This window comes from Acartia tonsa, chromosome 6 (genome assembly GCF_053477335.1).
Source record: "Acartia tonsa isolate MP-2025a chromosome 6, ASM5347733v1, whole genome shotgun sequence".
NCBI lineage: Eukaryota > Metazoa > Arthropoda > Copepoda > Calanoida > Acartiidae > Acartia > Acartia tonsa.
In genome coordinates, this window is record NC_137265.1 from 21145242 (window position 1) to 21173088 (window position 27847).

Consider the following 27847-nt stretch of genomic DNA (forward strand, 5'->3'; position numbering starts at 1 on the left):
CGCGTCAACGCGCGTAATCACAAAGAATGCCGCGCCACTTATCAAAATCTCAGGGAGAAAGGGAATATTACAATGGAATATAATACAAGCACACCTTATAAAAAAATGACGTTAAACCCAGGGAGCTACAGGGATAAGACAATGGCCGATAATTTGATGTATATCCACAATGATGATACACAAATTAAACCCTTATGTAGATTAAAATTTGTTGTTGAAACATTTGAATGCCCAACTGGTAACTTGTAACCAATAAAAATTCATTAAAAGTCCCTATAGTTGTTGAGCCAACAAATATGAAAATGTTTTTATAAAACTTTAGGGACTAGGTCACTATGGTATATGAATATAAAAAATCCCCGTATCTTGTTCCATCTGAATCCTATCCCCTATCCTATTGCAGAGGTTGCGTGATTATTTTAGGATTGGTTAGTGTCAGGGGCAAGTAATATGTCAAAAGTAATAAGTCACATAAACAAAACTATTTTGCTTTCAACTTTACCATCATGAAAGGCATAAATGTTTTATTTTAATATTACATTATTTAAAGATAAACAATTACATAACTTTTAATGGATTTGATATATTAGGAAAAATAGTTTTAGTTTACTTAATTCTTTTCAAAGTTATGAAATTATCATTTTGAGTCGGGGGCGTAAAATAAGGGTTTTAATAGGAATGTGGAGGGGGGGGGACCTTTACATAATTACATTATTAGACGTTCGAAGGACTGAATCTAAATGTAAAAAAGCTTATCTTTCCCCAACAGAAAAATCAAATGATAACAAAAAAAATTTATTAATTCAACATTAAATACCATCGCACAATTTATATCACAAAATTCTCGCAAGCATGAATAGGTTGATACAACTTAATCATTAGATGCAAAGCCAAGTCCCATTCCCTTCTCCTTGAAGTGCGTGTTCCTGGCCTGCTTGAAGCCATGCTCCAGGTCGCGGAAGATAGCCCGATCATCACGCTTCTTGATTACTCCAGCGAGCTCCTGTAAAAGATTAAATGAAATAATCTAAAGAGAAAGAAAGACTGATTATTGTTTAGTTAGAAAACGGGTGCTTTCACTCAAGGTGCCAAGTGAGCATCCCCCCCCCCACACTTTTCATATGAATTACCATTTTTTTTAAAAAAGGGGGGTGTATAAGGGGGGATTACTCCTTCGGATAGACTACCCCCAATTTTCTAAGAATCAAAAATAAGGGTGACGGGAGTTTTCTCTGCACGACTGTTTACTTTGAGGGAAACAACCACCGCTAAATCGATTGTAATTTGATTATTAGCGAAGCTATTTCAAACAAAACGCTAGCCATATGAGTGATGGAAAAAAGAAGAGAAGGAAGGAGAAAGAAAAAAAAGACTGAAAGAAAAAAAAGAAAGAGATAATTAAAGGATTACATTTACAATATAATTAAACATTTTACCATGGATTGATTTGAAGATGGTAGATAATCCAATCTTTTCTTCTAATAAACTATCCCTTCCCCGAACCCTAGTAAATTTATCTGTTTTAATACCTGTGGTTTCGGTGCAGCTTTAATTCCCATTAATCTTCTAAATTTTTCCGTCTGTGCATCTGAACCCAAACTCGCTGCTTCCCAAGCATTGAATGACAGGCCATTTGTAGCAGAACCATTCTCCTTCTTATCATGCTTGCCAGATGTTCCGTTAGTATGCGCTGTTCCGTTTGTAGTAGCAGTATCGTTTGTATCTCCATTTGTGGCATCTTCAGTTGGTTTAACCACTAGATGGACCTCCTCCCCGATAACTTTATATGTCTGTCGCTTGTTTATCTTCTTATCGAATTTAACACCTAATACACACAGACAAGTTTTATTAAAACAATAGATATACAATATATGTGGATATTATAACAAGGGAAAAATTGTTGGCAATATAGGTTGCTAACAAACATGGACAACGATCACTTATTGGTCAGTTCGTTCATCCAGTAAGAGGGAAGGGGAAGAGGGTGGATGAAAGGGATCGTTATAAGCCAGCTTTAGGGGGGGGGGGCGGGGGGAAGAATATCAGTGTTTAACAAGCATTTTGTGTGAAAACACAATGTAACGTTCTTACATAAAGAAACAAATGTTTATGATATTTAAAAACTTGTCCATGCCTATTTGCTCTGGAGTTTGATGGGCGGAAGGATTCTGTACAAAATATTCAGAAACACATTTCTTTTTCAATTTCTTTAACTTCATCTGATTTCCTTTCTAAATAAGTAAATTGATATAAATTAAGGTTTTATATAAATGACAATGACATCATCAAATGATTTCTCTATTTTGTTTTAAAAACTTAAGATCCAGGGAAGGTTTTATGCTACTTTTGTGCTCAAAGTAATCCCCCCATTGAATACAAAGCACCTAAAGACTTGGGGTTGCAGACGATGGTTTCATATTTATATAAGAGTTTTTAGATGAAAACAGAGTTATTGTTCTGTTATAAAAAAATCCGTCATACAGGATACGTAAAAAATGTTTATTCTAGATTGTTTGATAGGGGACTGCTCGTGTTCCGCATGTGTTAAGCCACAAATAAGAAAACGTTATTATAAAACTTTGGTGACTTGTCTATTAAACAGTCTCCTCTCTCTATAATGATTTACCTTAGAAAGTACAGCTTGAATTGTAGCATCCCAATCAAACTTTGTCTTCTTAGCTGCTGGTCCATTTTCAACCTAATTCAAAGTAAAAAGTATTATCATCCTTGAAAAGTTCACATGGTTTCATTTACTTCCAATGTCCCCCCGTTTTTGTTTCAATGTCAACATTGTATTATTATCATTCGGTTTTGTTGCTGTGAAACTTAAAACATTCTCATCCTTGTTATCATTTGTAAAATGTTTTCCAGTATGGCTTCGAAACAGATTAATATCCGCTGGATAAGAACCAGTTATCAGCCATACTGACAAAAACATGTATAGCATCATATTACAGACAATTTTCCACGAACATTAAACTAAAATTAATGTCAACTTTCTTAACCCGGCCCTTTGGGACTAACAAAACTGGTTTTAATCGTATAATTTTCAATTTTAATATCCACGGAAAGCTGTCTTAATAACTATTCTAACCTCCATAGTGTCATCAGCACCGTTGGTAGTTTCATTCAGATCCTCCTCCTCGTGTTTTCTTTTCTTACCCTTCTTTTGTTTGACGACAGGTTCAGGTACTGTTTCTACTGTTTCCATAGCAGCTTCCTCTGCATTCTCTTTACCCTTCTTCTAAAACATATTCATCAATTATTTTACAAAGTATTTGAATTTCGTCCTCATCAAGTAAAAAATTGAAATTTCCAAACCAATTTTTTATTAATATTAGAGCTCTAATTAGTGTTTTTTAACGTTTTTATGGATTGTTGGCACATTACCTTTATGATAATTTCTCCTTATCCTTCTGAAAAAAAGACATTGCTAAGGAAATCTCTTATCTTTAATGCCAAAGCTGTAAAATGCATCTGTAATGATAATCTTAAAAGGAGGTATTAAATAATGAAATGTAAAATACCTTGGGAGTTATTTGTCAATGTTAAAAAAAGGGTAAACTAATAAAATTAATTATCCCTAAACCTGTAATTTTCTCACATGAATTTGAGTATTTTTGTTTTCCTAAAACCTAAATTATTTTTAATTTGAATGCACAGTCCAAAACTTGAAGTTTTTTTTAATGTAATGTACCTTTTTCTTCTTTTTTTCCTTCTTGGTTTCAACAGCTTCTTGATCTTGTGTAGAATTACCTTCTAAAAATAAATGTTCAAATAGGTAACTTCTTATTAATAGTTAATAGCATTGTTGCGGATCCGAACCCGCAAGGATCCACACTTTTTTTTGAGTCCAAGGATCCGGATCCTGGGGTATAAATTTATGGAAAAATCTACCTAAATTTATATAAAATAGTCACTTACAAATTTTTGAAAATCAGACAATCTTTAGGGTTTAGGTTCAGACTTGAAAATTAAAAGTATTTTTGACTTCGAGATTAAAGAATAAATATTTTTGAAAAATTTGGTGATTTTATTTTTATTGTCAAGGATCTGGATCCGCACTGACCAAATTTGGAGGATCCGGATCCGCATACAATCAATGCGGATCCGCAACACTGGTTAATAGTCAAAAGGTTACTCCTTTTTTCAAATTTCAACTTGAAAGAGGTCCAAACTCGTATTCTTTTGAGATCAACTTGACTTTGGCCTTTTATCACTTAAGGCGTGTGTGTGTGGTTGGTCGAGATTTAAAAGATATATTTTTTTATTTGCCGCATGTAAGCATGTATGTGACTCTTGGGTATTCAAACCACTCAATAATCTCCCTTCTTACACAACCAAGGGGAAGTTGCGTAAATGTATTTTATACCTGTTGATGTGTTGTTAGTCTCCGTTGGTTTAGGTTCAGCTTTAGGTTGTGGCGGGGGTGCAGGTTTTGCAAGGGCCTAAAGTTTTTTTTAATCAATGGGATTATTGCAATATTGAGGGAGGGTCTAACTTATCTGCCATTGACATATAACTGATAAATGATAAAAGAAATATAGAAAAATTCCGATAGTTTTCGTTTGTGTAAAATCTGCTTTAATAATCATATTCTGTTAATTGTATTTTATCTGAAATGAAACAAAACCTATAACGCTTTCCTATTATGAAAACGTTTTTTAGTGGAGTTCTTTACGCTTTAGGTTTGCTTACAACAAATTGTCTCATCCGCCTACCCCCTTTAATATTATATTATATACTAGCGGCTACGCCCCTAGAGGCCTCTAGTGGCCTTTAAATGTTTTTTTTTTATTTTAGATATCTAATTTGAGAAATAACTTTTCTATGTTTTCAATTGTTAAATTCATGCGTCTACGCAGCGCGACTACGTAGCGCGACTATGCTAGCGACACTATGCGGCGGAAATATTTATTATTTTTGATTTTATTGTGATTTCTCTTGGGAGAGTGGTGGTACCCTCCCCCAAAATAGTTATAAACCTTCCCGGGACCTATGAGAAGCTACCCTGTTACGGAGAACCCGATCGGTTCAGCGGTTAGCGAGATCCTTCGGTACAGACACACACAGACATCCTGTTACTTTAGTATAAGGATATGTACTTTTTTTAATAACTTACGTATTTATAAAACTTTGGGTACCAGTGTAATTTACGATCCCATGTCCTCCCTCCAATATAATACCTGTGAAAATAGATTCCAAGTTTCATCTACATCTCTGGGATGGGCAAATTTTGCTACATTTTTCAAAAAGTTCACAAACTAAAAAACGTACATTATATAAAATCCGCATATTATTAGGAATTTTGTTTTTGTAATAGTATCCGTCTCCTAGCCTCTAGGGGCTCTGAAGTCGAAAAGAAAATAGTATAAAATAGGCATCTCTGAAAATAATAACTCAATCGGATCTTTTGTCTCAAACAAAAAATTACTACTTGATTTCTACTGAACGTCGTTAAACTGTCTGTTTTTTACTGAATTAATATGCATACCTTAGGTTTCTTCCTTGGAATATTTTCATGGTCAAAAATAACATCCACAATTCTTTTGACTGTGGGTCTCATTGATGGGGTCTCATCCACAATCTCTTTAAGTTTGTTAATCCACTCTTGCTGTTTTCTCTCACCTATATTACATAATAATATTTTTACTTTTAAGTCGTTCCCAGTAAGAGTGACCGCGCCTCCCCTAAAGTTAACTATTTTGATAAAATAACCTCCATGGAACATACAAACATCATACAATTTATTTAATTATCATAGCATAAGCTATTTTGTGGTGCCTAATATTTGTAACTGACATAGCAGCAGTAGGAACAGTTATATCTATAGGAGAATCTAGTGTAAATTCAATACAATCCGCCAATCCAACTAATACAAGAATAATAACAGCCAAAAATAACTGTCATATTATACCTTTATTTCCTTGGCCCTGGTTCGGATCCCAACCCTCTCGGCCAGACTTGCTGTACCTGGATTAAAAAATGTTAATGTTCTTGGATGTTGGACTAGTTGGGTAATGTATCAGGAATTTTATCCTGAAAAAAAATATAACAGGATCTCTATATGTCTGTCTTGTCAAAAATAGAAACAAGTAACCATATTAAATAAATAAATAATAATGTATAGAAACTTACCTTTGAGCCTCAGACATACATTGATTATGAGTTTTGTATTCATCCCCCACAAAATCCTAAGTAAATTACTATTAAGTTCTAAGACAATGAAAAATAAACTGATGTATGATAATCAACTAAAATTATTTCTTTTGTAGATTAAAACCATTGGTTGAAAAGTTTGTAAAGTATGAATATGAAAGTTTTTTCAAGTCTTTTTCTTAAATTATATATTTATCATTAAATATTCTAAACTATCTAGGATTTATCATGCTGCTGTCTGTAAGATTATTGTTGCTGCGCTACTTATGGACATATATAATAGCCATTGCTTTATAAAAATTACCTTGAGACAATCAATGCATGTTAGTACATTACAGTTTCTACATTTGGACATGTAATGTTTCTCAACCTAAACAAGTAAACATAAAAATTCTAAGATTAAAACATAAATATGTCGAAAAAGTTAAATTTTTGTTTTAAGCGAAGTAATGACTACTTTATATTTTAGTTGTTTAAACATGTTTATACTTCTTAATCAGAAGTTTCACTACTTTTGAATAAAACTATCTATGAAGAACCTTTTGTATGATATTCGTTTTTCTAATTTCAATACACTCGTTAGGAAGTTTCAATAACTTTATCAAGAAAAGATATTTTAATTGGATAGGGAGAAGAAAAAACATATTATCAAACTCATACCAATAAAATGATCCTACAGTATACGTTACAAAAAATGACCGGTCTTTAAAATGCTATTGCCCCCCTTCTAATAAAGCTTTAACCATTTTTTTTGTGTGTATGCTTTTTATACATATGTATGCTTGTGTTTGTTGCGTTCAATGAGATTAAAGAACATTTACCCACATTTGGCAGGCTATAAAAGAAGATAATTAAAATGTCAAAAGTCAACCTATTATGTATTTTGAGTGAATTTTTTCTTACCTCTACCGAAGCGGTCTCAATAAAAGTTGTCTCAGCGCCTTGATAGTTGAGATATCAAGCTACCAAGCTAGGATATTACACTGAGATACCACAGTAAGAGGTTAAAAAAGACTAAACTCCAATATCTCAACCCTAGCTCCACTTATAGCGAGCTAAAGTCAAACCAAAGACTCATACCTGGAATCCTGAAAATGGAAAATGTCTCGATTCTAGCCTATTAGGGGCCCTAAGGGTATTTTAAAGTCATTTTAGACTATGGGTTCAAATGGTAACTGCCTTTTATTCCTTCTGCCATTAGCAAAAAGCTAAATAACTTTTTTCTAGCCCTTCTGTGGGATGAGATCTAAAAATTGGGCACCCTGGGCACAAAGCCCAAATTTTATTGATTTCGAGTTCTTGATTCATGCTTTTTGTGCTCAAATGACTTGTATGAGAGCTAGGAAGCTGAGTAACGTGTCTATGGAAGCAGAATTTTATGCTGGAGATAAAACTCTGAATAACCCCTAGGCTAAAATTAATTTTACTATGTGATTTTTCGGCTTAAGTAAAATTTACTTTAAAAAATAAGGGTCTGAATTTTGACATTTTGAATTTTTTCTTTTATAGCCTGCTGGATGTCGGTAAAAGTTCTTTTAACTAATTGACCGCAACACACACAATTATACATATATATAAAAAGCACACATACAAAAAATAGGGTTACAACTTTATTAGATGGGAGGCAGGAACATTTTAAAGACCGGTCATTTTTCGTAACGTATACTGTATTTTAAAGAGAAATAACACAAGTCAAGATCATTCAACAATACATTGCCAGCCCAAAACCTGCAAAGAATATCCCACCTGAGGCTTTTTAATTTGTTCCCCACATGCGTTGCAAGTGAAGTAGACCATTGCTACAAATATGCTTTTTTTCTCTCTGAAATTTCAACAATTTTAAATATGAATGCATAACATTTTGCAGACTCATGGCAATTGAAGCTCTTTTTAAAGAAATGGTAAAGGAGGGGGAAGGGGGAGCGAAACTGTTACCTTTTAAAAGCAATACAATAGCTTCAAAAAAGAGTTATTTACAGTTACAGCTCTGTTTCTTTACATGGCAATAGCACTTATCTAGTACGAATTGACACTGCCTGGCTGTATTTTACTTTTTAAAGAAGGGGAATGGGGGGAGGAAAAGGGGACATGCGTCCACCCTCCTTTGAGTAGCTTGATCACAAAGCTGAAAATATTACCATAAATTATGATAAATGATTATGGTTACAATTATAATGCATTTTTTTACATAAATCATGACATAGTTTGAATATTTTTAAATTAACCTAAAAGGAGTATGTGGGGGGGGGGATGATTTCCACCAACTGTACTAACTAATGCAAAAATAACCAATATCCAGTCACGGTTAGTTTCCCATTTTCGATTCTAAAAAAAATTAGGTTTAATTTGTTAAAAATGCCTCCCCCCTTCCACCCCCCAACTCTGTAAAATGAGACTAGATATTGAGAAAATACAAATAAAACTTCTCAGAACAAAAAAATGGATTAAATACATTGTTTAATTTTTATATCTTCTAGAGCTCACTACATCACTGTATGAATTAATCTGAATTCGGGGATTTATTTTTCAATTAATAATATTCTTAAATAAAAGTAACAGGAAGTCTCTCTGTCTAGTGTATCTGTACCGAAACATTTCGCTATCCGCTGGACCGATATGTTTTCCTTTACAGGGTATCTTCTCATAGGTTATGAGAAGTTTTATAAATATTTCGGGGAGGGTCTTACCACCCTCCCTAGAGAAATCTACCCCTACAAAAAATTCTCCCCCCAATTTTTTTTTACTTTTTCTTTTTAAATCTAAAAAAACAGTTGGGTTATCTATTTCAACTTTTCCCTCCTCAAGTGCCACTAAAGGCCTCTAGGGGCGTAGCCGCTAGCAAAAGTATGCAACTCTAAAACTTTTTTTAGTTAGAATTGAAATTATAACACAATTTGAATACCTAGGTAATTACAATCAAATTAGAAATAAAATCCTTCCTTGTGTACTATAGATGCGCTTCTAAATAATTTGAATTATCAAAAATCTAGCTTCCAGAAGCAGGTCCCTAAATAGAAATAAATAAGTTATAAATATGTATCATTCCTAAGATGAAAGTCTAACATATGTTTACTTTCAAGTTTTCTAGCATTTAAACTAAAATTAGACAAAGGTAAAAACGATTAAAGTGGACATCCTATAAAACAAAGTGTTTATTACATTTGTAAAAATATTGAAAAGCTAAACAAGTCATAGCTTAATTCATATACTGGGGACTTACTAACTTAGTAAGCTAAATTAAAATAAATAACTTAACTAATCACTATTTTTGATCGTTAAAAAAAAACACAATTTGACTTATTTTGTAATAAACTATGTCAATAAATTAGCCTCAAACGCTTTTCAAACTCAAAAGACCAACACTAAAAAAACAAAATAAAATGTTAAATCATTCCATAAGTATTAATTCCTGACTTATAATACCTGTTTATTTCCTTCTAATTGTATTTCTTGGTCTATTCTTTCTTTGGCTCGAACAACCTTAATAATAAAGATAATGTACTTCTTCAAATAAAAACTACTGGTTTTAAAAATCATTAAGTTGCAATGGAAAATAGACTTAACACCCTAGATGGCAAATTATAACCAAAAGTCAGTGCAACTCATGAAATTTCTAGCGAAATACTTTTGCTTGTATCAAACACAAATAATAAATCCCATAAGTGCGAAGAATCTTTTTTTAATTCCCCAAGAAAAGCTTTATCCTAAGAAATTCAACTGTCAATATAGCTGACTCCTCATATTTCAAATGAAACAAACTACAATATATTACCAAAATGTGTACTCTTTGTAACCAATAATGTGGTCGGATTGTTCTTAAACTATGTTCTTAATTCTTATTGGTCCAATTAATGGGTTGAATAATGCAAAGTGTAATAACTAATAGGATTAAGTAATTATATTAATACCTTGAGAATTTCGGTGTTAAAAGTAATAAAGTTGCGCCTCTAACAAGAACGATAATTCCCAAAAGTGTCGCATATATTACAAGATGAAATATATTACATTCAACTAAAAATTTTTGTTACCTTTGATTGAATATAAAAGCTGCCGCCTTTAGCTTTATCATTTGCCTCAAATAAATGTTTATATTGTGCCTCTACTTCCTCGGGGGTTAATTTATCAACATTTAATATCTGTTTAGCCTCGTCTAGAGTCATACCCATCCTAAAATAACGTTAATAACTATTTTTCATTAATAGCGCAGCTACTATACATGTTAAAACTATTGTTTAGTCCTAACAAATAATAGTTTTAACAGCCTTTAAAAGCTGCTCATCATTATCCCTTACATAAAAAAGGTTTGAATTGCTGTATTAAAGTTTACTGTTCTTATCTATTGAAATCTTTGCAAGATTGTTGTTTAACACCAACATTATCCTCGTTTTTAATATTTTATAAGTTTAACAAGCGGCTGCCCTCCTTGCATATATAGGCGTCGTATTCAAAGGGACCAGAAAAATACTTCCCAAGATTTAAACATGAAATTAAAAAATAGTATAAACCTTTAAGGAGCTTGCTTAAAATAGAGAACTACATCAGTTCAGTAGTTATTAAGTTCTTAGGCTTCATACAAAAAAACTTTCTACTTTTTATAAAAGGATAGTTACCTAGCCGTCTCGGCCGCGTGGGCCGTTGATTTAGTCTGTGCGTGACGTTTAGCCGCTTCCTCGGACATACGGATTTCCTGGCGTACGGCGTTTGTAAACGCTTTTCCAACAACCTAAAAAGCGAGGTGAAAAAATCCGTTTTTAAGCGAAAATAACATTTAAGAAGTTTAGGAATTATTGGAAAGATGTGCTTTTTATCTGCTAATTTACGCGATAACTAATAAGGTATATAACTATTTGCCTCCCATTTCCAGATACCTGGAATCACCTCTCTGGACTGAAGTGCATTTACGTAAAGCCCATTCGTCAGTTTTAGTTTTGTTCTTCTCAATTCTATGTAAGGGGGGGGTTTTTAATGCAACCATCTCGTAATCAATGATTAAATGGCACTTAGAATTCGAATTTCGATCTGAAATTGTGCATGAATAATCCTTGATAGGTCTATTTTCCCTAAATCGAGCAAAAATTAGGAAAAGTAACGGCTAACGGCTAGCGGCTTCGCCGTTTTCCCATTTTTTTGCTATCTTAATAGCATATTAGTCACGAAACCTATCTCCACATAATACTTTATCTCGCCCAAAAACCTTATCAAACGGTCCTAGCCGGTAGCTGTTGGTACTAGAAATTTAAAAAACTGTTATTGCTATCATTTAACATGAATTAAACCAAAAATATGTTTTAAAAAGTTGATTTCTACGTAATTAATGATGAATTTGCCCTGAAAATAGGCAAAAAAACGGCTAAACGGCTGAGTCGCCAGCCGTTTACTTTTCCAACTTTTTGTTCGATTTAGGGAAAATAAACCTACCAAGGATTATTCATGCGCAATTTCAGATCGAAATTCGAATTCTAAGTGCCATTTAATCATTGATTACGAGATGGTTGCATTAAAAAACCCCCCCTTATGAACATTGAAGTAATGTTTCCTTATCTTATCCATAACAGATTTTTAGCGCAATTGTAAATTTCTGCAAATTATTTTCCAGTGTGGTTTAATATCCGCTGGTTTAGATCGTTTCTAAACAACACTGAAAATAATGTATTGTGTCATATTAGAGACATTTAATCTCATGATTTTAATATTAAAATTCTTTGAAAATTATCTGTAATACGATGCTATAAATGATTTTTCAGTATGATTAAGAAATGGTTCTAATACAGCGGATATTAGTCTGTTTTGAAGCTTTACTGGAAAAAAAAACTTTTACCTGTGCGCCAGCAATGACCAGCTGTATCAACTGTTTCGCCATTTTAGCAAATCAAAACTAACTTTTAAAACTTTTTAGATTAACTCAATCTTAGAACATAATAAATCTGAAATAAATCATTTTATAATTACCAAGTGATAGAAAACATTCAAACACAAAAAAAGTATATCTTTATATTTGACATAAATACTTCATTATAACATTTGTTTTCTGATGGAACAAACTTGGTATATTATAGGACCATTACACTGTACGCTGTAGTAAGTGTAAGGACAATATTTATTAGCTAAGGAAACGTATGACGTCATGAATGATGATGTTCGTTGGAAGTTTAGTTGAAGACAGATTTGGGTCTGTTGGCTTTGACAATAGCACCTTTGGGCTTCAAGACCCTAAAATTAATTAGAATTGAAAAACTAAATAATGACAACAATTATATTATTAAATAGAGGCATTTAAAGTCCACTTCCTTACTTTCAAATTTAGTTTTAAAAAGAAAAAGTAAAAAAATCACAAGTGAAAGGTGAAAATATATGACAATTTTGTTTGAAAAAAATGCTTGCCTTAAATTATTCCAAATTGTCTAATTTGGCGAGGAAAATCAAAAATAAATTAAGCGGGAGCGGCGGCTCGGCCACCGTTTTTTCCCAAAAAACCACGTTGTACACCCATTAAAGCAACTGCCATGCTAAATTAAAGTCTTACAACCAGCTTTCGGAGCCGGGAGCCGTGGAGCCGCCATATTTTGCTGGAGCCGGAGCTGGAGTCGTATTTTCGTTAAAAAACGTCTCCGGCTACGGACTAGATAAATAAAGAGATTTTTATAAATTATAATTTGGTAACTCTGTTTCATGTGCAAATGCCCCTTTTAAGTTTTTCAAGTCCATTTTTATCAAAAATTGAACTTTTAAAACCTTTAAAAGTCAAAAATAGAATTGGGAGAAAAAAAATATGCCGAGATTTTCTTGATTTTAGGTCGGAGCCGGAGCCGTATCATCACATACGGCTCCGCGGAGCCGCACTAAAATCAAACGGCTCTGAAACGCTGCTACAACAACCCAGCAAAAAAATGTAATCTTTCTAAAGCAAAACCATTGACAGTAAGTGTAGCTCTGCAATTAGAAAGCTTGAGATTGTTAAGATTATTTTACCTGCGGGGCAGAGGGAACTTGATCTTGGGGTCGTGCATCTGCTTAATCAGAGGTCTTCTGCACTTGCTGGCGATTAGAGGCTCAACCCTGAATGTTGATTATATTAATGGATATAGAATATACGTGGATATTATGACAGGGGAAAACTTATCGCTAATCTAGGTTGCTAATGTGCGATATCTTTTATTAGTTCGTTCATGCAGTAGGAGAGGGAGATGGGGTGAGGAGGTCATTTTAGCCTGCAGCGAGTTCCACTTTATTAGATTTATGAAAATCTGGTGTAATATCCAAATATTAGCAAAATGTATTATTTTCATCAATGAAATACAACCTTTAATTTTTTTGCTAAGACAATGGGATGTAATATTAAGGAGGTTCCGTTTTAATTAAAGAGAAGTTTCAGAATCCCTTAATACTGTATGCCACCGAACGGCACTAAGAGATAATAGCATATACATCTGAGGACGGTTCATAACTAAAAGGAGCAAGACATTAGCCTTAGTTGCAGTACTAACATCCCAAATATGGCAGACGACTAACCTTTTGATTACACGACCTTTATTTCTAAGACTTAACTGTGCTTGTAGCAAGTTGCACCTGTTTTGGGACAAGACATTCCCACTACTCTTAAAACAGGGGTGTATATTCTGCACAAGATTTTTTTTTCCCCTGCTACAATTTTTTTTATTCCCCCCCCCCCCCCTAGTTTTTTCTCACCAAGTAGTGGGGAAAATGGAAAAATGTTTTCAGTTTTCTTAATTTTTACATTTTTTTTCCCTCCAACCACTTATTTTTTATTCCCCCCCCCTAGATATACCACACTTTTCTGGGATCTTGCTGAGTCAAGTATCAACTGTTGGGAATATCAAAGGATGACTCCATGCAAAATTTGAGCCGGATCCGGCCAAAACCGGCCGTGAATTTTATGAAAAACCGGTTTTTTCCGGTTTTTAGGGGGTATCTGTAAATCGATTCAGCTGGAGAAAAACCGGTTGGAGGCACACAAAATTTTACTTCACATGAAATTTAGCCAATGCAATTGCCTACAAAAATGTACTTCATCATCAACTTGATTGGACAACTCTTTCCCCTCCTAAATGTCCATTTAAATCTCGGAAACGGCAAAAATCGCCAAAAATCAAGCCTTCGGCGGCAAATAACGGCTAAACGGTCAGCCGGAGGCGAATAAAACATAAATAAAGAAATGTCTGCCTCAAAAAGTTGTTCAACATCAAAGAGATGCTTGAGGTCTCTAAAACGACTCCTTCCCCTCCTTTAAGGGGAAAAACTGAAAAAACGTGATTTTCAAAAGTATGCCCACTTTGTGGGTGTGGGGGGCACTGAACCCGTCACCCCAGGGTCACCAAATATAAAGTCTAGGCGGCTCACAATGCTGAATTTTCACCAAGTGAAAGTCTTGCGTCATTATCTCTTATGAGAAAAAAGTTATTAATTAATTAAAATTTCAAATTGTGATTTTTTGATGGATTTCTTTGATGAAATGACAGGCCGGTCAATTTTTAGGCCATTTTTTGCGGTTTTTGGGCCGTCACGCCCAAACGGTTTGAGATAATCTCACGGGACCTTTTGCCCAACCTAAGTCTGGTTATTTGTGAGGTCTAGGAAAAAAAACAGACTTACGCAAAAGATTATAATTATAATCTTTACACAGAAAAATGGCACGAGGTGAGGGTTTGAGGGGGCAAAATGAGCCGACCAGCGATTTTTGACGGCGCGCAGCGACGTCGTGCTTCATCCAATCCGGGATTTTTTTTTTCTTAGACCTTACAAATAACCAGGCTTAGGTCGGGCAAAAGGTCCCGTGAGATTATCTCAAACCGTTTGGGCGTAGCGGCCCAAAAACCGCAAAAAATGGCCTAAAAATTGACCGGCCTGTCATTTTATCAAAGAAATCCATCAAAAAATCACAATTTGAAATTTTAATTAATTAATAACTTTTTTCTCATAAGAGATAATGACACAAGACTTTCACTTGGTGAAAATTCAGCATTGTGGGCCGCCTAGACTTTATATTTGGTGACCCTGGGGTGACGGGTTCAGTGCCCCCCACACCCACAAAGTGGGCATACTTTTGAAAATCACGTTTTTTCAGTTTTTCCCCTTAAAGGAGGGGAAGGAGTCGTTTTAGAGACCTCAAGCATCTCTTTGATGTTGAACAACTTTTTGAGGCAGACATTTCTTTATTTATGTTTTATTCGCCTCCGGCTGACCGTTTAGCCGTTATTTGCCGCCGAAGGCTTGATTTTTGGCGATTTTTGCCGTTTCCGAGATTTAAATGGACATTTAGGAGGGGAAAGAGTTGTCCAATCAAGTTGATGATGAAGTACATTTTTGTAGGCAATTGCATTGGCTAAATTTCATGTGAAGTAAAATTTTGTGTACCTCCAACCGGTTTTGCTCCAGCTGAATCGATTTACAGATACCCCCTAAAAACCGGAAAAAACCGGTTTTTCATAAAATTCACGGCCGGTTTTGGCCGGATCCGGCTCAAATTTTGCATGGAGTCATCCTTTGATATTCCCAACAGTTGATACTTGACTCAGCAAGATCCCAGAAAAGTGTGGTATATCTACCCCCCCCCCCCCCTGAGCAGCGGATCCCATGTAGAATATACACCCCTGTCTTAATAATAATGTCGCACATCAGAAACAGACAAAGAAGGTATAACTTTAAATGTGTTATTGAAAGACGTGATCATGGGATATAACCTGCCTGCCCAACGACGAGCGAATTCGGTATGTGTAACGGACAGTCGTGGATAGAATTTGCAGGATTTACAGCCAACACTTCCGTACTGCGGGACAAGGGATGAATCAACACTCCCGGAAATCGGGGTAGCTGTTAACCTTTCCTTTTTTTTTGGGACCAGATAAATTTAAGGTACCTGATGATCTGTATGGAGTGAGCTCTGGCCCTGTGCCTGGCTCCCATGTCCCTGTAGCACTGGGTCACGGCGGCGTTGATGGTGAGGTCACGGTACTCGCGGTACATGTTGTGGGTACCTGACCGGGAGTTGTATCTCAACCACACTCCGTAGTTCTATAAAAATTGTGCAATATTACATACTAGCAGCTTCGCCTCCTACAGGCCTCTTGTTGCACTTGAGTTGGTTGGAAAGGGAGGGTTGAATTCAAACCCCCCACCCCCCCCCCCAAGCCCCAATCAATAAATTGTATTTTATTTTCAAGAAAAAATGGAGGGAGGGAGCTTATTTATTTGGGTAGGATCAGTCACCCCTCCTCCATTTCTTAATTTTAGTTTTGAAAACTTCTCTTGGGAGGTTGGTGGTACTCTCCACCAAAATAGTTACAATTCTCTCCAGGACCAGTGAGAAGCAACACTGTTAAGGAGAACTATATTGATTTTGCTAGGGGTAACAAAACTGGTCAAAATTGTCTGAAATACGATGCTACAAGTGATTTTTCAGTAGGATTGAGAACCGGTTCTAATCCAGGGGATATTAATCAGTTTGGAAGCCATACTAGAAAAGTGCTAAAAAAAACTTAGAAAATTACGCATACGTTACCTTGACAGTGGTTGTCTTTTTCTGAATCACCCTTTTACAACTAACAATCTCTCCAGTTGTCTTCTTGAACTTACGCAGCTGACGCAAAAAGTACCAAAACCTGGACTTGGCCACAACATGATCCGGAGCGAAAATTCTCATCCTAAAAAAACAAGGATTAGTAAAACCGCAATTAATATTTAACATTTTAAAAAAGCCTTCACTAAGGTTCTGTATAAACTTTACATCAATCCCTAAATTACGTTAATATTCAATATGGACAAAGACATACATGCATTACTAAAACCATTGCCATATTGTACTAAGATCCATTATACCAAGAGTAAATTCGTAGTACAAACCAAACATAACTAAATTAATTATAATATAATTTAAGCTAACGGATAATAAAAATTATAGCACATGAAAAATGTTGGGAAAAATTAATTTGAGAAAGATTAACCCCCACCCCTTTCCTTGTCTGAAATTGCATTATTACAGTTTAAATATAAATAAAATATCCCTCAACCCCTCTCTATTTTTAAAAAGAGCCGAAAACACTATGAGGTCAAGGATTGACAAGTTGAAGAGAAGCTCCGCTATATTATTACTTTGATCCTACATCAGATTATCATTTCCTCTTATAAAGTGAAACCTTTAGTTGACTATTATACGACCCCACAACCCCTCGTACTAGATGAAAGAACTGACAAATGATGTTTATGTTAGCATACTATATTGACGAAAATTTTCCCCCTGTCATAATGTCCACATATATTATATATTCATTTATACAAGCAGCTAACATACTTGAATAATGGTGTGACAGGTTCAGCTTCTGTGGGCAGCTTCCTGCCAATCACAGTATACTCCTTCAACGTTCCCGAAGCCTTCATTCTTCTGAAATTACAAAAATACATGGATAAAAAATTTTTTTTAAGTAAAAAATATTGAATATAGGATTGTTTTAACACTTTAAAAATATATAAATGATCTAATTTATCAAAGTTGTATAATCATTTATAGCAAATATAGCTCTTTGATCATATACATGGAAACAAGAGAAATACTAAAAGTAGCGAAGCTGATAAAAAAAATTGTGCGACAGTGCAAATGAATAAAAGTAAAGGAAAATTCAAGAAATGTACGGGGAAAAATATAAAACTAAGAGAAAAAGGGAGAGTCAAATTATTAATAAACATAAGAGCGACATACTGACTAACTGTGTTGACATAAGGGGTAGCTTCGCTACTAAAGATAAGACAGGGGTGTATATTTTCAAAGGTGACCCTGCTGGGGGGGGGGGGGGGGGGGGGAAATAAAAAATAAGTGGTTAGAGGTAAAAAATGTAAAAATTAAGAAAACTGAAAACATTTTTCCCATTCCCCCCCCCCCCCTCCTTGGTGAAAAAAAACTAAAAAAAATGTGTGGTAGAAGGGATAAAATAAATAAAATATAGAGTTCTTAAAATATTTTTCAATTTTCCCCCCTACTTGGTGAGAAAAAAACTAAGGGGGGAAATTTTGTAGCTGGGGAAAAAAATAAATCTTGTGCAGAATATACACCCCTGAGATAAGACTTAACACATACATAGTTACAATTATTAAATAATATGTGAATATCACAGAGAGTGCAAATGTAAACATTTTAGTACGCGGACAGACGTACATAAATATAAAATATTTCATATAATACTAAATACATGTTAGCACATTATAGTACAAAAATTAGTAGATTTTCTATTATATATAATATATAAATAAAACCAATAACAGGTTATTCTTCAAATTTTCCCCAGTAAAAATTGGCAGCGGCTAGTGATTTCCAATCTAGATCAGGACCTGAAAAAATAATAACTATTTACAAAATATTATTTAAATAATAAAATAGTTCAATTTATGCTTCAATTTTTCTACAAGCGAGACAAATCATAGGATTATCAAGGGCAGTTCAAGGTAAATTGTTCCTGGAATCGATTATCTTAAAAAAATCTATGATCTGCCAGCTGCCAAACGGATGATCCTCTATATTATATTCGTCCAAAAGGGGTAGTTGCACAAAATGCATTTAAACTTGAATTTAGTGAACTATTTTTTTTTCCTGTTCATTTGTTTAAACAACATTTATTGCATATATTTGAAAGAATTTAAATTTTTTTCTACCATGTAGTTTTAAAAATACCAAGACTTGAAAATCGTATTCTTGTTATATATACAGTTTATATAACTGGTTTATTTTAACAAAAACAGCATGACGACGACTAATTAAGAGTTGTCAAATTCTTTGTTATCTAATGCAATACAAAATTATAAATATTTGATGGTATACTTGTACTTATGCTTGAAATAATTTATTGATATACACTTCATGCGACTTTCCCTTTTAACTTACAAAAGAAGGCCTACAAATAATCTGGAATAGACAATACTCACAAAGCACATAAATGCAGGGATAAGGGATGGGAAACGTAGGAAAATATTATTTCAGGCCTATTTCAAGCCTAGGCCTATTTCTAGCCTAATAAACCAGTTTTGGGATAGCGCAGTGGTTCGTATAAAATGCTAATGAAAAAGCCGTGTGTGTGTGTGTAGATAAAGTATAGAATCAAATTCAGGTAGCTAGTTTAAAGTAAAAAACATAACTTTTTATAAACCTACATATTAATGGCTTTTGTTAAAATGAAGTTTTTTCTCTCCCAAAATTTTTTATCTTTTACTTTGGTAATTTGAACTGTCAGAAAGCTATCGTTGGGTTTCCCTCAGACAGATTTTAGTTTGTATTATTTGCATTTTTATTATTGAGTAAAAATTTTATTTGAAAATTTCATTGCTAATTAAAATTCAAAATAAATAAATAAATATGCACTTGGGTAACATTCTATCAAGTTCTTTGGATACTATACTGGATATAATGTAATGATATATCTGTACTGTGTTGTATTGTACAAAAATTAGGGTGAAGGTGTTGTATCAACTCCGTACTAAATATAAAATTCAAAATACAACATCTAATTTATAAACTACCAAATGAAAATTCGTAGCTACCTTCTTTCCAAAAAAATAATCCCGTTATTTTTGTTTTTTCTATGTGGCCCTTTTTTAATGTTTAACTCTAAGCAGATTTAATAATTAAACTAATGTGATCTAACACCATTTATATTTATTTTTTCGTAGCAGACGAAATCATTATTTTTTCTTTAATTGTCTGCTTCTAAAATTTCCGCCATCTGTGATTTGGGCTTGTTTTGTATCAACCAATCACCAATTGGCTCCGCCAATTGGTGATTGGTTGATACAAAATAAGACCAAATCACAGAACACTATTGGTTTAGAGCGGTAGCTAATATGAGCCGTCCGCCAGTAAGGTCATTAAATTAGGCAAATGGTAAAAGTTGCATGATCCCTTTCAAAACCAGGCCGAGACCTAATTTATGGCCAGGTTTCCTATCCCTTATCCCTGCATAAATGAGCAAAAAGACTTATTTCTTTAGTCAAACTTTCCTTGTTCATTATTTATAGACCACCTAATGGAGCTCATAACGATGTCTCCAGCAAAACACATCAGCCGTATAACTCAAAATATTAGGGTTGGCAATCCGTATCTGAATCCGCCCAATTTTTGGCCAATTTTGGAATCCGAATCAGGAATCCGTTTTTTAACAGCGGATTTGGATTCTTAATTACTTGGCTAAAATTAGCGTCTTGAGTTTTTTAATACTTGTCATTATCATCATTATATGTAATATCTTTTAAAATCTGGTTCGATTCTCGGAAGTGAATTATAGAGATCATCAAAACATTAATTTTTAGGACATATGTAGCACCTAAATTTTTAAATTAGCCTTTCAAAATATTGCTAGAATCCGGAATCTGCCAATTTTCGGACGGATTCTTGTAAAAATCCGAATCCGGTCCAAAAATTTGACGGATTGTCCTCCCTACAAAACATGGTATAATATTTTTACCTATTAATGGATTCATTTGAGCTAAATAACATAGGAACCAAAACATCCAACAGCATATGGCAGTTAACAGTAGACACATCTGAAATAAATATGTTTTTTGTATTTTTTTTTGTATAATAAATGTGATTGTGCGTTTATTTTATTACTTAGAAAATCAGTTTTGCTAAAGAACAAAATAATCATGAATGGACAAAAGGACAAAGTTAGATAAAGAACAGTTTATCAGTGAAACTAAAGAGTATACTAGATGATTTCTAGTAAGTAATATTCACCAGTAAAATCAGCAGTCTATCCTAAGTAGCAGTCGAGAAATTCTCATTATCCTCTTATCATTAAAGGCGAACTGACTGACAAAGTTAACTATATGGTAGCTTCGCTACAAGTAATTCTTACCTGAATGAGCTGTTTATGTGGTCCATTCGGAACATATCTAGGCGCTAAACCGCCCACCAAGGCCCAAATCAAAGTAAACATAAAGATTGGAAGCCATCCAGCCGCCATTTTTGTTAATCACAGGTCTGAAAAATAAATACATGAGATTTGTAAGGTAGAATTCACAGGTAAAATCTTTTTCTGTGACCGGTTTCCAGCTGGTGACGTTTGTCTGCAATGTTCCATTCGTACTCTCCATATTTTGTGTCAAAGGTTCCTTCTTGTAACCATCTAAGGGGTAACCAAAACTTTAAAATCATAACTTTCAATATATTGTAAGCTCTTGTAGTTTTTTAAATAAAGGTAGAACAGAAGAAAAATGATACTAACATAACAATTTATATCATTTAAAATATCAGGGGGGGACATTACAATGTAAATTACACTGGTATAGACACGTTATCTTATTTTTTAATTAGTGTATTTTAATTGATTTGTTACAAGCTAGTAGTGCAGTGTCCAAACTTTCTGACCAATTTTAATCTAACAAAGGGGTGAACATCATTCAGGATGTGCATCAGGTTATCTTCATTGCCTTATCCCTTAAAATCCCTGGGAAAAAGATATATTTTATAAACGTTCCCTCACTGGTATTAGATTTTTTGCTCTCGTTATCTGACTTAATATTTTAATTGATTTTTGGTATTTTCCTCTTAGAAATATTTTTTTTTAATTTAGAAAATTTTTATTGTAAGTTGTAAGGTAAAAATTTTCAAAATTGAATAAAATATTTCTAAGAGGATAACCCCGATTTTTTTTTGTTTCTACTACAAATAATGAAATAATGTAAGTTTTCGAAAAAACAAACAAACACACTGTCACACATGTGCGTAAAAATAAAGATGTTATGATTTAAAAGCTTTCTTGAGTTTGAGAGTGAATCTTGGACCGAGTTCATGGAGTCTCACTTTGTCCTCTGACTTGATGTGGTACTGGTGGTGCCTAAATAAAGACATTTTCTTCATAACAAGCGAAGCTGTAGGTATTAAAGAGGTTGGTGATAGGTGTTTTGGATCATGGAAAGAACACTAAGTCGCGGGTTCCCGTTCCGTCATATTTTCACAGTAACTTTTTAAATGTTATTTTAGGTTAGTAATTGTAAATGGTTGCCCCACAAGGTTGGGAAATTGGCCCCGCAGGGGCAAGAAATAGGAGAAAAGCTTTTGTAAAAATAAAACGAAACCCGCTACATTGTTTTCTTCCCATGATCCAGTATTTCTTTATTAGGGGAGGGTGGGCCCCTATTTGAAATCCAATTTTTGATGCTTATAATTTTTTTTACTTTTATAAGACTTAAACAGGGACCATACTCGGCGATGTGTGATTAAACGTGAAGCTTGCAAAAACAACCGCCCTCCCATTAAAACAGAAAAGCTTGATAGTTACCTAAAGAAGATGTAATCTCTCTGATTGTGGAAAGTTGCCACTCTCTTCCCACGAAATTCTGGATCGTAGTGGAATAAACTTGCAAGCATTCTGAACACAAAACAAGATTAGATTTCATCAAAACGTTCTAACGTATATAACGTTCTAAGCTAATAATTTTATGATCTAAGAGTTGCGATTTTTTTCTACGGGCAATTTCTATAGGGAGGGTGATGGTACCTTCTCCCCAAAATAGTTATAAACCTTCCAGGACATGTGAGAAGCAACATTACGAGTTGCGATTTCTATTGGGAGAGTAGTTGCCTCCCCAAAATATTTATAAATATACCCAGGGGTGTATATTCTGCAAAATTGACCCTGCAAGAGAGGGGGGGGGGGAGGGGGGTAAAAATATGTAGTTGGGGGGAAAAATGTAAGAATTAAGAGAACTGAAATCATTTTTTCCACCCCCCTCCCCCATCGGAGAAAAAAAACTAAGAATATTTGGGTGGGGGGATAAAATGAAGAAAATATAGAGAACTTTCAATATTTTTTCTCCCCCCCCCCCCCCTCCTTGGTAGAAAAAAAAACTTGGGGGGGGGGGGAATAAAAAATATCAGTTTAGCGGTTAGCGAGAACCTGCAGTACAAACAGACATACTGTTTCTTTCATATAAGAACCTCAAAAAAAAAGCAAGTAAAGCTACCAACCTGGCAATTCCATGTCCAAGCCTAGTGGTGAAATTGTTGAGAATAACTTCTGGTCGATGTAATGTTATATGGTCCATAGGCCTTTTCATACATTTCAGCGTTTTCAAATTTCTAAAATATTCAAACCAAGTTAGGATAGGTATTTCATAATACAATAGATAGTTCCTTCCCTCAGCACCCTGGCCTGGTGGGCAATGAAAAAAATTAATGTAAAATAACATAATGTATTTTTGCTCTTTAGTTTATTACCTAAGTTTGGTTAGGTTATATTTGTTACTGATTAGCCCCGTAGAATTTAAGTAAGGTAGGGTTAGAACCCCTACCCTTCTTTAAAAGTAAGAGGGGGGGGGGGGGGGGTGGGGAGATTTTAGTGCCCAACCGGCATTTATGTAAAAGCACTAAATATTTAAATCCTAAAAGTTCCCGACTTATTTTTATATATAAAACTCAAAAAGTCTATGAAGAAAAGGTGAAATCTGCCAGAACGATCATGTCAGACTTTTGGTCTGAATTTAAGAATAAAAGAACTTACGTTAACTTGAAGTAGCCTGTGGGACCGTCTGGTAAATGTATGACCAAAAGACCGTTCGGTTTTTTTCTATCTTCATTTATTATCACTAAAAATCAAATAAGTTTAAATATGAACAGTTTGACATTATATTACAATTTTTGTTCATGTTAGATCACGGAAGCTTATATATATTTATGGTATGGCATAACAAATTTAATGCTAAGGTTAATTGATAGGAGCAGATACTGAAAAGCAAAGATTATAAATCAACTTCAAAGACCAAAACCCCTGAAGAATTAAAGTCCGGAAGGGGCCTAAACAAACGAGTAATCTATAATACAAAGTAGAACGATGTCTGTCTGTCTGTTTGTTTGTCTGTGTGTCTGTTTGTTTGTAGCGAAGAATCTCGCTAACCGCTAAACCGATCGGGTTCTCCTTTACAGGGTAGCTTCTCATAGGTCTCGGGAAGGTTTATAACTATTTTCTTGGGGAGTGGGACCCCCTCAACCCCCAAAATATGAAAAATACCCCCCACAAAAAAAAATTTTCTTTTTAAAACTAAAATTAAAATAGTGTGGTCGACTAACCCCCCCCACTCCAAAAAAAAATAATTTTTTTTTTTAAATTTTTCTTTTAAATCTAAAATACGAAAAATTAGTTTGATCAAACCTCTTGTGGCAAAGCCCCTAAAGGCTAGGGGCGAAGCCGCTAGTTGTATATATTGCAGAATTCTAATCTGATTTTCATTAAAAAATATTTAGTAATAAATTAGGTAGGTATGATTTCTAACTTACATATATCAGAATAGTTTCGCTCTTTGGCCTCTTCCACCATTTTCTTGACTGAAGATTTATTTTTTCTTATAATACTCTCACCGTTCGGAATTATGCGTTCCAATTCCTAATTAGAAAACAGGGGTGTATATTCTGTACAAGGTTAATTTTATCTCCTGCTACAAATTTTTTATCCCCCCCCCCCCCCTTAGTTTTTTCACCAAGGATAAAGGAAAAATGGAAAAATATTTAAAGAACTATATATTTTATTCCTTTATCCCCCCCTCCCACATTTTTTTTTATACCAATGCAATGTTTTCAGTTCTTTTAATTTTTACATTTTTTCCCCCAACCATATATTTTTTTATCCCCCTCCCCCCCTTAGCAGGGTCAATTTTGAAGAATATATACCTCTGTTAGAAAAACAAATAATAGTGCAAGTTGTAAAATTAAAGAGAGTCTTTTATTCAGCTAATTTAACTGAGCGTAGTGCACTCATCAAAGAAAAGAAAATTAAAGTCATGTGTTTTGAGAACTTTAAAAAAGAAATAACGAAATCCTGTTTTCAGGTGATTTGGGGATAATTTTAAACGAATTTTTTGTTTAGACTTCCATCTACTTATATATTGTTGAAAATTGAATGCATTGTCACTTGATTTTTATCAATGATCGTTTGTATGTCTGATTTGTTAGGTTTCGCTTATATGTATGTTGTCATTCTTGCTTAATCTAAAGATCTGCGTTCGATAAACTGTGTCCAAAACTAATCTAACAAATTAAATCATACACTCACTTTCATGAAAGCTCTTGTTTTTGTTCCTTGACATAATTCACTGGAGGTAATGAGAACTTTGGGCACGTATGATCTCTCAAAGTAGGTGCTGAACTCATCCTGAGTCAAATCCTTCTCTACCTAAAGTAAAATAAAATAAATATTTCTAAAAAAAAATCAAAATTTCTTATTTATAGGTTGTTAGGTACGAAAAACCCTGAGGAAATTGCCAAACATTGTAGCCGCGCAGCGGCACATACGAAGTTTAGATTTTATAGTGTACACAAAAGTAATGTGATGTGTGTTTTGTTTGTATTCTGTCTCAGTTTGTTCTCTGAGACGGGACAGACAGGTTCATTTCATTTAAATTTTAAAAAAAGAATTTTTTTTATATGGAATTTTTAGTTCTAATTTCTTAGATTATTTTTGTTAATTTTTAAAAAAATAATCTCCGTAAATGTCAACGTACTGACCCAATTTTTTGTATTTAGGTATGAGAGAGGCAATAGTGAGCTGAGAGGATTTCTTGGTAGTACAGATACTCTAGAATTCTCTTAAATGAAGGAACGTTAATGTAAAATTTAGAATTGCCTTTTAAATTATAAAGTTAACTTATCAACATTAATGTTAAATTATTAAGAGAGTCAAAATATATATCACTGTTCCTAATTTAGGGTAAAAGTATTTGTTAGTTTATGAATTCTTATTCTTGTTCTATGTTTTATAGAAAATTTTTGTAGCATATTTTATTAATAAAAAAATTTGTATCTGTTAGTTTTATAATTTAAGAGGCAAGCCTAAATTTTTTAGGTACTAGCGTTCATTCATTCAAGAGAATTGTAGAGTATCTGTACTTCCAAGAAATCCTCTCAGCTCAGGGTATGCATACAAAAAACCCACCCAGGTTTTTTAAAAACCCAAAAAAAATCCAAAAAACCTTAAAAACCCAGGGTTTTAAGGGTTTTTACGGGTTGGGTTGGGCTTTTTAAAAAAAAACCTGGGTTTTACCCCACCCTGTCTCAGCTCACTATTGCCTCTCTCATACCTAAATACATTTTTCAAATTAAAAAGGTTGCTTTCTAAAAATAAGTATTTTTTGTATTAAATTCTAATGTTTTAATGCTGTGTGTACAGGTATTTAAAGAAAAAATAAGAAGTTTCTTAAGATAAAGTAGTAATTTAGGGCCTTTTTGGAGGCGAAAACAGCATTTTTTTCAAGGTGGACTTTTGTTGACTTTTATTGGTGGTTAAAACCGGTCAAAACCATGTGGTTTCAACCAGGGAGTAAGGGAGGGGACAATGGGCAATTAATTCAATATAAGAGTTATCAAAGAAAGGGCATGAAATCCAGTTTAATCCAATAAATTTGTAGGAAATTATAAAGGGATTGTTAATTGAAAAGGTAATAGATTTCCATAGCGTCATGTAAAGTGAAATCACAACTTGTTTTTGGTGAAATATATTGAGGTTTTTTGGTGTGATTTTTAAATTAAGAGATTATTGGACCCGGCCAGCTGCTAGCAAGAATATGACTGCCCCTTTTTATTCTGTTTATTTCCTTTGCCCCTTGCCCCCATCTCCCTTCTCACTTCTCCCCGTCTGCTACATTCCAAACTAACACAACGAGTGTTTATTTCCCTTGCCCCCACTTCCCTTATCCCTTCTCCCCGTCTGCAATATTCAAAACATACATAACGAGTAGCGGCATTTCATGCGCAAGTCCCCAAACTCAGTCAGAAACTGTTAAATTCTTGCACATTCCCTTTAAGCCAGTCCCCAAAGTCTGAGCTAAAAATTGAATATTCGATCCATTGTCCCCTCCCTTACTCCCTGGGTTTCAACTGCCCTGGACTTTTCCTGCCAACCCTGTTTTGCCCACTGTTTATGTTTAGATGTCATTACGCTCCCCCTCCCCCCCCCCCCCTATAACCAATAGTTGTAAGTCTCTTAAGAAGAGTTCCGTACCTCCTCATCAACTTCGCCATTTTCTCCTGTCTGCAGGACTGTGGGATCCTTCTCTCTGGTGTTATCAAGGGTATTGGGAATTTGTTTGGGAGGAGCTTTGTCTCCGAGAGCTTTTCTCTCTTTTTCTCGGGCATCACGAGCATCACTTTTTGCTTTCTTTTTCTCCTTTTTTATCTTTCTCCATTCTTCTTGACGTCTAGAGTAAAATTATTTATTAGAAGAATGTTGTCTAAATTTCGCAATGTTTATGTAATTATTAGTTTTATTTAAAATATAATATCAATAACTACCTTTGTTTATTTTTGATAGTGAAAAAAGTACTTTGATCCGGTAAAAACTGTAAGGCTGCGCTTGCTTTGCCACGCCTTTCTCCTTTGGGTTTGCGACGCCTTTTGGGCTTTTCCTCCTCAACATCCATCACTTCTTGTGGGTCATCAGACATTTTCAGATCGACACAAATTCACTTTCTGAAAAAAAATATGTGTCATAGGTTTATTATGAACATGGCATTTTTTCTTTGACAAATATACATCATTTTTGATGTAATATGTTTCATCTCTCATATCAATACTCAAAAAAGAATAGATTCGATCCTATTTAGGACGTCCGAGGCACAAAAAGTAATATAGTATGAAGAAAAAGAGTAGACATATATGGAAGTCTAATTTTTGACAGATTCACACAAATTTTTATATACCCAG

General features: G+C 34.2%; 5 protein-coding genes across 6 annotated transcripts; all 5 read right to left on the bottom strand.

Moving 5' to 3' along the window:
* Positions 1-782: 782 nt before the first annotated feature.
* On the bottom strand, positions 783-8537 carry LOC145322077 (cell growth-regulating nucleolar protein). The gene is made up of 13 exons (XM_080163848.1): positions 7906-8537; positions 6464-6529; positions 6139-6194; positions 5918-5973; positions 5495-5628; positions 5187-5264; positions 4373-4448; positions 3698-3759; positions 3095-3244; positions 2627-2698; positions 2135-2231; positions 1530-1825; positions 783-1003 (listed from the first exon to the last, which is right to left on the bottom strand). Exons 1-13 carry the CDS (start codon positions 7954-7956, stop codon positions 872-874), a joined length of 1326 nt encoding a protein of 441 aa, XP_080019974.1. The 5' UTR covers positions 7957-8537; the 3' UTR covers positions 783-871.
* LOC145322080 (mitochondrial import inner membrane translocase subunit tim16-B-like) lies at positions 8526-12089 on the bottom strand. Its single transcript, XM_080163852.1, has 6 exons — positions 11978-12089; positions 10770-10882; positions 10188-10326; positions 9583-9639; positions 9099-9166; positions 8526-8664 (listed from the first exon to the last, which is right to left on the bottom strand). Exons 1-5 carry the CDS (start codon positions 12017-12019, stop codon positions 9146-9148), a joined length of 372 nt encoding a protein of 123 aa, XP_080019978.1. The 5' UTR covers positions 12020-12089; the 3' UTR covers positions 8526-8664; positions 9099-9145.
* On the bottom strand, positions 12083-17619 carry LOC145322079 (large ribosomal subunit protein eL20-like). The gene is made up of 5 exons (XM_080163851.1): positions 17465-17619; positions 16676-16817; positions 16034-16188; positions 13129-13215; positions 12083-12369 (listed from the first exon to the last, which is right to left on the bottom strand). Exons 1-5 carry the CDS (start codon positions 17572-17574, stop codon positions 12309-12311), a joined length of 555 nt encoding a protein of 184 aa, XP_080019977.1. The 5' UTR covers positions 17575-17619; the 3' UTR covers positions 12083-12308.
* Positions 17553-21149, bottom strand: LOC145322081 (V-type proton ATPase subunit e 2-like). Of its 2 annotated transcripts, XR_013880500.1 has the most exons (4): positions 21012-21149; positions 20619-20697; positions 18245-18495; positions 17553-17723 (listed from the first exon to the last, which is right to left on the bottom strand). XR_013880500.1 is itself a non-coding variant. In XM_080163853.1 (3 exons), exons 1-3 carry the CDS (start codon positions 21117-21119, stop codon positions 18431-18433), a joined length of 252 nt encoding a protein of 83 aa, XP_080019979.1. In that variant the 5' UTR covers positions 21120-21149; the 3' UTR covers positions 18218-18430. The 2 variants fall into 2 exon arrangements, 1 of the variants encoding a protein (XP_080019979.1); XM_080163853.1 differs by lacking the exon at positions 17553-17723 and having other exon boundaries at positions 18218-18495.
* Positions 21136-27656, bottom strand: LOC145322078 (ribosome production factor 1). The gene is made up of 9 exons (XM_080163850.1): positions 27437-27656; positions 27147-27342; positions 25203-25322; positions 24431-24536; positions 23658-23742; positions 23126-23236; positions 22437-22526; positions 21915-21992; positions 21136-21281 (listed from the first exon to the last, which is right to left on the bottom strand). Exons 1-9 carry the CDS (start codon positions 27586-27588, stop codon positions 21173-21175), a joined length of 1047 nt encoding a protein of 348 aa, XP_080019976.1. The 5' UTR covers positions 27589-27656; the 3' UTR covers positions 21136-21172.
* Between the last annotated feature and the right edge of the window lie 191 nt (positions 27657-27847).